Source organism: Syngnathus floridae, chromosome 18 (assembly GCF_059516105.1).
Source record: "Syngnathus floridae isolate MCC-2025c chromosome 18, RoL_Sflo_1.0, whole genome shotgun sequence".
NCBI classification, from domain to species: Eukaryota; Metazoa; Chordata; class Actinopteri; order Syngnathiformes; family Syngnathidae; genus Syngnathus; species Syngnathus floridae.
The window spans coordinates 6321973-6334982 of record NC_142430.1 but is presented as its reverse complement, the minus strand read 5'-3'; the positions used below and the strand labels follow the sequence as shown (position 1 = coordinate 6334982).

Here is a 13010-nt window from a genome sequence, read left to right as displayed (position 1 = left end):
AAGAGAAAAAATACACATTTCTGACACACACTGACCACACACACATTGTATTATTATTAAATGTTGGTTTTATTTTATTTATATTTTTTTATATTTTTTAAAATTTTCTTTCTTCTTCCCCCCCCCAAATCGCTTGATAATCTTGACAAAAAAATGCAACATATTCCATATTTCTGTCGTAATCCAGATAAGCCACAGAGTCAAGTTGCACGCTCTTTCGGGCAGTCCTGCATGTCGAGGGAAGCAGCTTGGACCATATGGATGTCGCTGGGTCGCTTTCAGTTTTTTTTATGTGTGACTGAAGGAAAATATCAGGGCTCAGTAGCAGAGTCTGTATGTGATGGAGGGGAGTGCAGTACAGAACATATACAAAGGACAGGCCAAGCATACAAAATGATTCCTTCCTGAGACGTTGGCGTGCGTGTGTGTGTACAGTAATGATAATCTAATCATGATGGAAGTGAAGGCGTTTTGGCGTAAAGTGATCACAGGGTGCAGGGTTGGTTAAAAAGTCATTCTACAAATCAGGTATCGGGACTTTAATGGAGTCTTTGGACACCCACTATAGCAGGGGTAGGGAACCTATGCCCTGTGGGAACATTTTAACCAGCCAATTCTAGAAAATAAACCCTCTCAAGGCACCACTGCATCAGAAAAAAGTTCCCTACCCTTGCACCACTGATGCAAATCAGCAATAAGTGAGACTCCCTTGTTTTTTCAATACAGTGTGTACAGTCCACCACTCTTCACATTTGAACTCTGAAGCTGCAAACCTGAGCCTGAAAAGCTACAAGTGGCATCCATGTTTTTTTTTTTCAAGAGCAAAAGAAACCACCACATTTGTTTCTGCTACATGGCCCAAAAAATGCTGGAGTGCTACTGTTATGAATACACACGCAAAGGTGGACAGCCAGTGATGTGGAGTGTGTGTGTGTGTGGGGTGGGGGTGTTAAGGGTCTGTCCAGTATTTAGTCGGACACAACATGAAAGAAATTCCTTCAGTAAAGTGTGCTCAAAATGTATTTTTTTCTTGAATCACAAACCCATGAACAAAACACATAAAAGGTATTCTTTAAAAAACAAATCATGTGAAGCCTAAAACTCTTCATAGTTTTAAAGAAATTAATACAGCTTATATACACAAACTCAAAAGGCTACTTAACCTTAATAATGAATCTTCATTAATTGGATTTCTTGAAAGGACCTGTGACCATATCATACAACCGAGTTCATACAATCATTTGTTTCCATGTTCCTGGAGGCAATAAAATAAGAAAGAACCTGGAAGAATAGGAAGAGATGCTCATTGCAACTTGTTTTCTGTGCATATTAGTGTGTGCGTGTTTGCATGTGTGTATGTGTGTGTCGTCATCTGAGGACTGGAAGGAAATGTCATTCTCTTTTGCTTTTTTTTTTTGTTAATTAGAATAATGTACACGTGTGATCAAACTATTTTTTTCCTCTCATGATGGATAAAACAGTGAGGGGAGTACAACAATCTGTAATCTCAGAAAACACACCCTCGTTACGGCCTCCCATTCAATCACGATAATTCCTGAACTTTTCTATATATTTATATATATCTGTGTACGAAATCTGTTTTATTTTTTTTATTTTTTGAAGCTGGGAAAAGAGAAAAGACCCAGAGTCTCTGAGGTGGAAGAAGGAGGCAGAAGAGGAGGAGGGTCTTTTGACAAGTCCCGAGCTTGTAGTCTGCATCTTCAACAGCAACGACAACAACAACGAAAAAAAAAAAAAAAAGTGTCTTGTGTTGGTCAAATCTGTCCAAAAGTCTGTCACATCCCATCCTGGCTGCTCTCACTTCCTGTGCTGCTTCAGGCGACTTTCCAACAGCCTTCTGGAGAAAGATGGAGGAGCAGCGGGAGGATGGGAGGGGGATGTGGGGGTCATCAGCAGAGTTTACGGTGTTGTCTCTGGGAGGCGGCGCGGCGATCCCCCGGCCGTACCTCCCCTCACACGAGGAAAAGCAGACCAGGGGGAAGGTCTCCATCTGGCATCAGTCAAGAACTTCTCCTTCACACCTTCTCTGACTGACCGGCGTGTGTGAAAACAAACAAAAACAAAAACCCCAACGTGGGCCGTTACTACGGCGATTGTGTGGCTGGACTGCTTTGGGCGGAGCTCGGGGACAAACTGGGGCTGCAGCTGCCCGGCGGAGTGGCGCAGGGACGGCCCCCCGAGGCGCCGCTCTCCAGGCCCTCGGAGTTCTCCAGCATCTCCTGGATGAGGGGAGGCATGGAGCCCGGGATCTCCATCTTTAGCGTGATGACACGCTCAGCACCTATTGAAAATAAAATAAAATAAAATTAAATTAAAATTAAATTAAATTAAAAGAAGGATTGAGGTATCCCTCATGTTGGGTACGCACCTTTAGCGCTGATGCTCCTCAAATCGGTTATCTTCATCAGCATCTTGGGGAACATGTGCGGTTTGTGTGGCCTCCTCTTCCTCACATAGATCTTCAGTGCCTCCAGGAGAGGTTCCTGCAGGACGTCCACCTTCTCTGCTTGTTCCAGATCCTGACGATCTGTCCAGAGAAAACAAATTGGTCATGTCTCCAGAAGGCCACCAGATCTGCGATGACTTGGGATGAATGTCGCGTACCACCACACAGCAGGCAGATGGCGCTGAGTAGCCCGGTCTCAGCATCGTCCATCTCCAGAGGGATCAGCTGGTTGGCGAAGGCGAAGACCAGGTCGGTGAGCGGTCCGAAGCCGGCGTTGTGCATCTGGGTTCGGTTTAGCGTGAGTCCGTCTGAGAAGGTCATGGTGTCTTGCTCTGGCGTGTAGCGCGTACAGATCCGGAGTATCTGTGGGGACAGAGCTTTGAATGAGGTTCAAAGTAGGACAGCCTGACATTGAGGTTCATGAATATTTCAAACGTGCGCTCATCATCCAGTAGCAGGCTGTCGTCCTCACCAGGATGTCCAGACAGGCGGCTTTGAGCAGGGTGATCTGATCGGCGATGGTGAGCGTGGTGAAGCCGGGAAGCTGCTTGGCGAATTCCACCGTCTTGATGATGCATTTGGTGGACAGCTCGCTGAACTTGTCCCAGAGGTCCACGTCCAAGGACACGCGTCGCTCTGAGCTGTTGTTCTATCCGGACATTAATACAACAATTAATTCCACGCTCGCACTTATTACGACATCACCGGCGTCACGTGACCGACCGTAGTGTATTTGCCGAGCTGGCAGAGGGAAGGGAACGTTTCCTTGTGGGCCTTGCGCACCCTGTCGATCATCTGCTCCGTGTCGGGACTCAGCACGTAGCTTTCCGTACATTCCTGCTTCTTTTCGTCCTTCTTCTTCTTGTTCCGGTCGTTTCTAACAGCTTCAGAAAAAAAACAGGGAGAAATCATGAGGAGGGGGGGGAAGCGGCGTGCACCCTAGAGGCCCAAAAACACGAGATAGGGTGTTTAGCATTGGAATCCCATTACCCCCCCCCCCTACCCCAAGGCGTCCAGAACGTGGTGAAGCTTAGCCTGTGCGTGGGTGGTTTGGGTGCTGCTTGATAAATAGTGCTGGGGGATGAAGCTATCCATAAGGCTGACAAATCACCGCAGCTTTCATTAGTGGGTGCCGGCTAATCTAATAACATGATATGACAAATATCCCGCCTCTAATGGTTTTCCAAGGGTTGGCTTTTGGAGGCGAGAGCGGCTAAAGCCTTCCAGCGCCTCGCTCTTAATGTGACGGCGGGTGCCAATGGTAACAGACTTACAGTATATTCAAGATAGAATCATTTGAGTGAATCAGGTTTGTCTCTTCTGCCCTCCAGGAAGCTAACCTTGGATCAGATTTGCTCGTTTTAATCCTAACCTTGATTGTTAAGGGGCAGAACATTGGGGCCGATGGGAGATCAGTGACAGAAGGGCCTGGCCCGGGGCCACGGAGGAAAGCGCTCCTCTGTGCCGCGACTCGTTCATCAGCCCGCCAGGAAGAACACGAAGACGGGTACGACTCTTATTGTGTATCTTATTGTAATTCGGTTTTTAAAGATCATCCCTGCTCCCCTGTTACATAAAAATGGAGAAAAGCAAACCAAATTTGGGTCAGCAGCCTCAATGTCCAATTAATTCCCAAATTAAAGTGGGGCAGCCCTTAGTGCGCACGGACATTACCCACGTTGACAAATTGGCGGCGCCATCATAAGCCGCACAACACAATTTAATGAAGTCATTAAAGAACTATTAGGACTGACTGGCAATCTGTCACGCTGAATTGCCACGTGCAATAACTTGAGGAGGAAGGCGGGAATGAAAGAAATATGGCCTATTGTTTCCCATTGTTTTTGCCAGTGCGAGCGATACATCGTATGAAATTAACAATGCTAATCGAGAAACTTTATGCATAAGGACTTTTTGTGGCGGAAATGATTTACAGTAGCAGCCGAGGACGGAATGCGCTAACACACGTCATTCCATCATTTGTTCTGATGCGAATCTTGCCTGAGCCTTTAGTTAATAGACAATTCCTGTTAGCGCTCGTGTGTGTGTGACAGTGAGAGGTGTGCAGACGGGGATAATTCGAGTGAGGGGAAAATTAAAGCGCTGGCAGCTCGTCCATCACGCAGATTAAATTCAATGAAAAGATAAAAATGTCAGCGTTCCCGCAGTGCGCCGACAATAATGACACTTTCCCTCTCTTTATCCTCCAAAGCTCGCGAGGTTTCTTCTCACGCATTCAGTAGGCTGAAAAATGCCATTTTGTGAAAAGAATTAATAATAATGATTTTTCTTTAACGTCAATGATGAAAGGCAGTCATACCAATCCCATAATAGTGATTTTTTTAAATTTATTTTACACCCCCTCCTCCAATTCTGTTCTCTTTGGCACGGCCACCTGGCCGCAGGCCTGGCGCTGTCGTCTGGAGCTGTCTGCCGTCGGACACAAGGTCACCCAGACGTCCCCTGGCTCTCGCAGGAGCTTCACCTTCTGTGCTCGAGGAGGATAGGGGGGCATTGTCATCGAGCCTGTGCCGCCTTGAGCCGTTTGAAGCGATATCTTTATTCATAGACACCTTTTTATTTGTGCGTGCAACGTGAAGTGCGTTAATGTGTGCGTGACAGGCGGAGACAGATCGAGACTCCCTACTGTGCCCAGATGGCATGCCTCTCCTTCCTCACCACCCCAAATTCACTTGCCAAAGTCACTGCTGAGGACACGGGATAAGCAATCTGCACAATTTACAATAAGTGACCCAAAAAAAAAAAAAGGCGAACACAAAAAGGCAGGAGAAATCAAGCAAGCAATCTTGTTTCTATTTCAGATCTCAATTTGAGCCATTGATAGAAATATCCACCACTAGGTGGCTCTCTAGCTCCATTTGAGAGCAAGCTGGCTGCTGAGCTCCCTCTAACCATGATTAATGGCCCCATTCAAAGGTAAGTAGCTCAGAGGATAACTTCTTTTACTGTAAGCCACAGAGCGGTGGCATGGGGAGTGCCCTCGCCCACAATGTGACAGAGAAACGAGCTAAATAGCACAGGGAAGACGGGAAAATGACCATGTAAGGGAGTGGTGTCAAATTCTGGCCTGCAAGCCAAATTTGGCTCACAGTGTGATCATATTTGGCCCGCAAAGACAAATTATGCAATTATTGCAAATTGTCTTCCCGTTTTAAAAATACAGATGTTGCAAAAAAATACATACCATTTTTAAAAATTTAAAAAGTTCTTATTGATTTCAAAACTAGTAAGTCATCATTTTGTTGTGTAGCCTATATATGCATGAATTATAATTAATCGACAGTAATAATGGTCCTCCAAAAAAACAATCTTTGACACCCCTGAGTCGTAAGCTGATTAGAATTGAAGTGTGTTAATCAGTACAAATGGGTGGTGCACACACATTGGGGTCATGTATAAAATGTCATCAGCTCTCTGTTGATCACACCTCAGACAATTATTTCATCGGGTCGAGATGTGGATGTGTGTGTTGTCACACAACCCCCACCCCCCATTACACGCCTGCTCATCCGCTCTCGGCAGGTGAGAACATATTCATCAGCGGCTTGCCAAGCCTGGCGTCACCCTGACGGTGACTGCCAGACTGCATCACGTTTACGCTGAATATTCTCGGCGAGGCGCGTTCACTCCAACCGGAGCATTATGGGATGTTGGGATAAATTTCAGGGTGAACTTAAAATGCTAGTAAACTTCATTTGACCTTGAAAGGTATTATTTTAAATATGATTATTAAGTGTATGGGTGGGGCTGGTGAGTGACGTGGGTGTCAGCCAATGAACGCAAACCCATGTCAACGACAAATCCTTCTCCCCCTGCGAGCCAGATGTGTCAGCGGGTCATCGTGTACTCACACTCCTTGGACATTCCGACTTCCAGGCACTTCTGAAGCCGACAGTACTGGCAGCGATTTCGGGTGACTTTGTTGATGATGCAGTTCTTCTCGCGATGACAAGTGTACACCATGTTCTTCTGGATGCTTCTCCGGAAGAAGCCCTTGTGTGGTGAGGGGAAAAAAGAGATGAATGAAAAAAAGGATTAGCACTATTGTTTTCCCCTTTTCAACACGAGCCGACAAAAAAGTCCCGGGTGACATTTATAAATATTCCAGTAAATAGGCCAAGTAGAGCGGATATGGCAGCTGCAGTTAAAAGGCGATGAACATTTTTTTTTTTTTTTTACATTTTAACATCATAATCATATTATACCAATAAAGCCTACAATGATGAAAACCGAATGTCCTTGTCTCGATGCAATGATGTCATGTAAAATAATCCAAAGGCTCAAGGTCACGTCAACATTGTGATTGTGCGGAACAGAGGGAGAAAAAAAAAAGTTCCATTTCCTGTATTTCTCCTTTAGAAGGGGACAGGATATAAACAAGTGATTCGTTAAACAATTCAATGAGATCATCCAGCTTGGTTCGATAAAAAAAAAAAAGATGACAGCCGAGACGTTGATCAGTTTTGTAATTCAAAGGAAAGCCTTTTTGCACACGGCGTGGGGTTGTAAGCCGCTCATCAGTGCTACGAGCCCCCAATAAAATCAATGTTCACCTCAGTGGCTGCATTATTGCGGTGTCAAAAAGATAAAAAGAGGTTAATGCAGATCAGCCACAAGTGAGTGAGCCCTCAGTAGTGATGCAAACACGCCGCTGCACACATGCAAAACAGTTCAATGTCGCTATTGATCACACGCAACGGGACGCTAGTCTTTGGAGGGGCGACTGGTGGTTGGGTGGGGCAGTTTCCAGCCAGCCCCCCCATCACGCTACGGGATTAGCGTCACTTGCCAACAGATGGCCGCTGGACCTAAACCCGCAACTTGCTTTTAACGGATGGCGTGAATCCCGGCGGAGCGATTCATGTTTCGGAGCGTGGCGAGCGGTCGGAATGAATAAACATCAGTCCACTAGATGGAGTAACTTGCACGGGCTGAGAAAAATGTGTGTGTGTGTATTTTGACCTATTTGATCCAACGGTGCCCTGACCCTGACCTCGTTGTCAGTAGGGGATTGACCTAGTCCCTCTCGACAACACCAGGCTCAGGTGCCCTCTGACAGGACCGCCCCCACTCGTGAGCCAGTTAATTGTCCCCGCCCCCTCCCCCCTCCTTTTCTTTCAGGAGTCATTGCTTCCTGCGGCCCATAAGCCTCTTTTTGTATCCGCGCTTAATCCAGCCGGCGACAAGAGCCCTCGACGGGCCTGTCAGCCACCCTGCAGTTTTAGAGCAGATGAACGCCGCGAGGAAAGGGACGGCGAAGGGGGCGGGGCTTGCCAACGGTTCAAAAACGACTTTCACGACCTCGGTACCTGATGTGCGTTTACGAGCCTTCGCCTGGCGTGTGTGTGTGTGGGAGGAGAGGGGGAGCGTGGAAGGGGTTGGCGAGTTCACGAAGGAATCCTCTCTTACGTGACTTTCGCATTGTTGCCAGATTAAGAGTGCTTCCCAGCCACCTACTGCGTTTTTCACATGTGCGTTTTTATGCTCCGGGGTGTCAGTCAGCGTTCTCGCAGCCACGGCGGAAAAGTCACGCTTTAAGAATGCTAAAAATGGATGACGGATTTGGAGGCCAAGAAGTAGTCAGACGACTTGAGAAACACGAGAAATATGAGTCGTTTACTTGATTTATGATAGGGGAGGGAATTAAGAGTGAAAGAGAGTGAGGGAAAAAAAAAGATTTTTAATTTTATTGCAAATTAACACTTTTGTTGAAACAAAAAGACAACAACCTTTATGGTCGTGCCCTCATTATTGTAAACGGGAATAAATCGCCCCACTACTGATTGCATCATTATAATTTCGAGATTAGAGGTAGACATAAACCAGCTTTGTTGACATAAAACAGCTGAAGTTTTTTTTTTATGACTTACAAAACCAATCAATAAATCAAAAGTGTCATGCCAAGTGCTTGTGGAAAGAGTTGATTTGCTGCTCTGCCGGCGGACACGAGGAAGCGAGTTCTCCTGCTCGCCGTCATGCCCCCGAGACAAAACCATAACTGTGACGGTGTAAGCATGCATATTTAATGTTCAAGTCTTAATATCTAAAGGTGCAATGCCGTCGAGTGTGTGCTGGCAGAGGGAGTTGAACAACAAACAAGCCAGCTGTCTCCAAGTAAGAGAGCTCAACCCTCCCTTCCCTCCCTCCTCCATCAGCATCTCACTCCCGTATTCGCTGCAGCCCGCAGGAAATGCCTTTGTAGTTTGGCACGCTGCAGCAAAGTCGACGCGGCTAACCCTCAACTTACCCCAGTCTCAAATGAGACAAGCATATACGTTCTCGCCTCGCGTTGAATTATTGAATACGCTTTGCCAAGTCATCTCCTCTGTAGTCAGAGATACGGAGGAGGCATCCTGAATTTTTCAAATTAGCACTGCGGATGTGCACCATGTAGGCGGACGGCTAGCAAACAGGGGGCGCTATGTAGCGGGACGAAAATTGTATTTATTTAAGGAGGCAATTCAGTTTTTGTTTAGCGCACTGATTCCTAACCACCCGGGGGATGATCCAGTTTGACTTAATTGGTCTGAAAAAGTATTTATTCAATTATTTATTACGATAAATAATGTACGATTGTTTATCTATTTATGCCAGTGGCGTATGAATGTCGCCACCCGTTAAAAATAGCTTTGTTTTCAACTACAAAGGCAAATGTCAAATTGTGAGGAAACTCAGGCAAGAGTTTAATATTAGTTTAAACTCATTTAAATGCCTCCCCCCCCCTCACACCATATGGTACATCCTTCCGTGATGTCATCGGGTTCAACTGCGGCCCCTCGACCCCAACTAACTGATTTGCAACCCTTCAAACCATCCCCATTTCCTTTCTTCCTTCCTTTCTGCGTGTCTGTCCACCACAATCCCATCGTCCGTGCCATCTAAGTGTCTTTTTTGTGAAAGTTTTATTTTATTGTGTCTTTTTATTTGGTAGCTTTATAGACTCGGGGTGGAGGTTGTTCCCAAAGCCAAAACACCTGGTACTTACATTACATATGAGTGAACACAAATAACGAAAAACCAGAATGCCAAAGGCTATTTTTTTTTTCTTCTTGCCATTTAAAATCTCTAAAAATCTTACCAAGAGCGAAAACATGTCATCTAAGACTTTTGCACCACTGTACCTTTGACAGCAAGTGATAACACAGCAAGTGAGAACACTGATCCGCACACATCAGCAAAAAAAAAAAAATCGACTTGATTGCGTGCAAATGTACACACGTACTGTATATGATGATAAGATAAGGATTTTATCTCATTTTTGAAAATTCCATCTGTTTGCATTATATACTTGAAGACTCTGTAACTTCCTCTAACAACACAGATTAATTTAGGATCTTATCACACAAGAAAAAAATTGCACTTCCAAGTATTGTATGACACCCCCCCCCCGCCCGTCAAGACTTCAAATGACGGTTATGAGTCAGTCAAATAAAATTGCTGGCGAAGCAGATTGCGAGAAAAGGGCCCTGAATCTCACCTTGCAGCCTTCGCAGGCGCTGACACCATAGTGGTACCCTGAGGACTTGTCCTGGCACACAAAGCAGGGCTTGTAGACGCGGGGCGGCGGGGGAGGCGAGGGTGGGCTTGGCACTATCTCCTCCGAGCTGGTACTCTGCGTCTCTATCGCTGCGGGGAGAGAAAAAGCAACAAGATGAGGCGAGGGGGGGACTGGGGGGGGGCTAAGCCAAAAAGCGCTTAATCGATAAACGGTGACATTCACGGAGCGGCACCTTGAACACGCACACACTGCTTGAATGTTCGTTTTGAAATGCGGCACGCACCAACACACCCCCGGATCATCAAAGAAATAGCGAGCCCACCCTTTGCAGTTTTTTTCTCCCCCCTTGGAGCTAAAATGATGTCTTGATGCGAGGAACTGCATTGCTGGCAGGGTTCAAACAAAGTGCTTCCCTCTGATACACGGCCTGCAGTTGCTCTTTTATTTATTCTTATATAATCAAGCCTTTAAGTAGGGATGCTTAGCAACTCGTCGGATGAAGGGGGGGAAAAGAAACTGCAAGCGAGTCTAATTGCATCCCCCACCTCCACATCTAGAACGGGAAAACTTGAATAGAGCCTACAAGTCATAAGAATAAAACATATATGCTTAGCTGTTGTCTTCATGTAATATGTATTGGACTTTGACCTCAATATCCGGCGCGAGTGTTGACAGATTTTGTGCACGGCGGAACACGGATGTCAAATATGAAAGAAGCCACACACTGTGGTAGAGCAAATAATGCCATAATCCCCGCTAGAGCTCAGTGCACGAATGCAACTAGGCCATGTTGTCTTCCACTTTTATTCACATGCCAATATGATGCCTTGGAATGACGTCACGCTCAATACGACGTCGGATGGGATAGACACGCGAGACCACCTTCCTGTCAGATCTGCACCAACGTTTCAGCCCAGCTTGCCAACCTCCGTGTCGGCGAGGCAGATGGTGCGCGGACGCGAGATTATGTTCGCCGCTACTAAAATAAACACTGCCCAGATCTATTTGCGGTTTTCCTAGAAGAAAAACATCTTGCCTGCTCAGCATCAAACAATGAGAAATATATTTTTTAAAATAATTCAGCCCTAATTTGGAGACCGCAGGCAGGAAGTGTCCGTCCTTTGCCTTTCATTGCACCTCTGTGGGTGTCATCCGGAGCCCACGGCGCCCGTCACGCCGCCGGGCCGCGCGGCCACTACACCCATGTCAAACAAATTAAACCCCAAATAGAGCATGTCTTACATAACGTGGCATATTCTCTCATTAGCAAGCGGCCATTCACAGTTTTTGAAGTGGACTAATTAAAGCGCGGCTTTATTCCAGCAAGAGCGGGCCTCTTCATGCACATTAAAAGCTGCCTTGATTAGAAACATACAGACAAACATACGCTGTGACCCCCCCACCCCCCACCCCCGCCTCACATCAAAATGACATCTTCATCGACACATGCATGGGATTTTCCTTATCAGTGGACTCTCTCTCTTCCTGTCTCTCGCACAGTCTTAATGAGAGCATCCATGGAAATCTGGGACACGAGGACATGAGTCTGTGAAGGGGAGGGGGGGCTGGCAACTGTAATTAAATACAATGGCTGGCTTCTGGAGTCCCGTCAGGCCGAGACATGAAGCAAAACAATGGCAGGCCTGTGGCTGCAGAAGCTTCTCGCCCAGCCTGCAGCTCTCCACCGGCTATTATTCAACACCATCCAGTCTCTCAATCAACACTGCCTATTATTGTCCGAGCCGCACAATCATACAACGGGGGAAGTGACTCACGTCGCCCGGAAATCAGCTTTCCGGGTTCTTGCAACATGCTAAAAACGCTTCAAATGTACACAGGCGGACTTGAACATGAGTCAAAAAACCGGTAGATACGGTCTTTCACTCTCTACCGCGCAGCTAGCATGCTAGCTTAATGGAATGTGCTGCATTCGAAGCAATTATTTAATTACGTTCATGTGTGAGCGGTTTGTAATGGCGGTTTTAAGATTCACTCGACTAGCCACAAGCGCACTTAAGGGGGTGGTGGGGTTGGGGTTGTAGGGTTTGCACTCAGCCACATCCTCCTAAAACAATTACGGCATAACTCCGCGCAAACGGACAAACATGCGCCAGACATCCCGATGATGAAGCGGCGCGTGCAGTCGTTCCGTCGTTGGAGTAGTCTGGCGAGCGTCAAGCACTTCAAAAGGAATCAAAACACACACACACACACATAGAAGAAATCCCCAGACTGATGTCTGTCTCGGTCCTGTGCTGCCGAGCAGTTCTGGAGGTTCAGCTTTGGGTTAGCCCGTGGAGATTTGATTAGCTTTCATCCCCACTGGTGACCGGGTCCAGCTGTCCGCCATATTGATGACATTTCACCGTCATTAGGGGCCGGCTAACTACGTTAAGCAGGCTGGCTGCTGGGCTGGCGGGACTCTGGACGAGAGACTTGAGGGGTCTTGAACTGGGGTCGTCCACTTGTCTTGTATTAGGTTATGTGAACACACACACACACACAAGTGTGGGATACGTAGAAGAATATAAAGAGGTCCATTTGTCTTGCAATGCAGCGAGTGCACGATAGAAGAGATCCTAGACAGACCCCCACGCCAAAGGCTTGTAAGTCGACTCAAAATAATGAAGTGGGACAGCCAATGAAAAAGCCTCAGGGGTGCAAAAGAGTCCAATGAAAGGCAGCCAGTCGTGGGCTCATGCATCAAACAATTGGCGGACATTTTTTTGCTTTTATACGTGATGAAAGTGCAACAAGTGAGCAGCGAAGGCCATTAGTCATTCATTGACTGTGTTTGAAAATATTTTTTTTGGGTCAATCAAGATGAATCAACAAATATGCACATTTGGGTTTCCGTGAAGGCGAGTTAGGAAGATTAACAAAGACCTCCCCCACCATTTTCGTGCTCCACCTAAGCCGCTACATGTTTATCTTGCAGTCTACCTTCTCAGGATAGTGACGTCAACAATAGCAGCATTCAATGCCCTGAGAATAAAAAAATTGTCATCGATGAATGTTATATTA

At 46.4% G+C, this 13010-nt stretch overlaps 1 protein-coding gene across 5 annotated transcripts in view; it reads right to left on the bottom strand.

Annotated features, from left to right (window-relative positions):
- Nucleotides 1–120: 120 nt before the first annotated feature.
- LOC148382591 (retinoic acid receptor alpha) overlaps nt 121–13010 on the bottom strand; it is a 69114-nt gene continuing 56224 nt past the window's right edge. For 4 of the 5 annotated variants that reach the window (XM_088360071.1, XM_088360070.1, XM_088360073.1 and 1 more), the window contains 7 exons: nt 9966–10114; nt 6340–6481; nt 3191–3351; nt 2940–3116; nt 2626–2830; nt 2390–2548; nt 121–2302 (listed from right to left, as the gene is read on the bottom strand). In XM_088360071.1, coding sequence (XP_088216197.1) covers nt 2106–2302; nt 2390–2548; nt 2626–2830; nt 2940–3116; nt 3191–3351; nt 6340–6481; nt 9966–10114 — 1190 coding nt within the window. In that variant the 3' untranslated portion in view covers nt 121–2105. Of the gene's footprint in view, nt 2303–2389; nt 2549–2625; nt 2831–2939; nt 3117–3190; nt 3352–6339; nt 6482–9965; nt 10115–12198; nt 12218–13010 lie in introns of those variants that run through there. The other variant, XM_088360074.1, reaches the window with a different exon arrangement.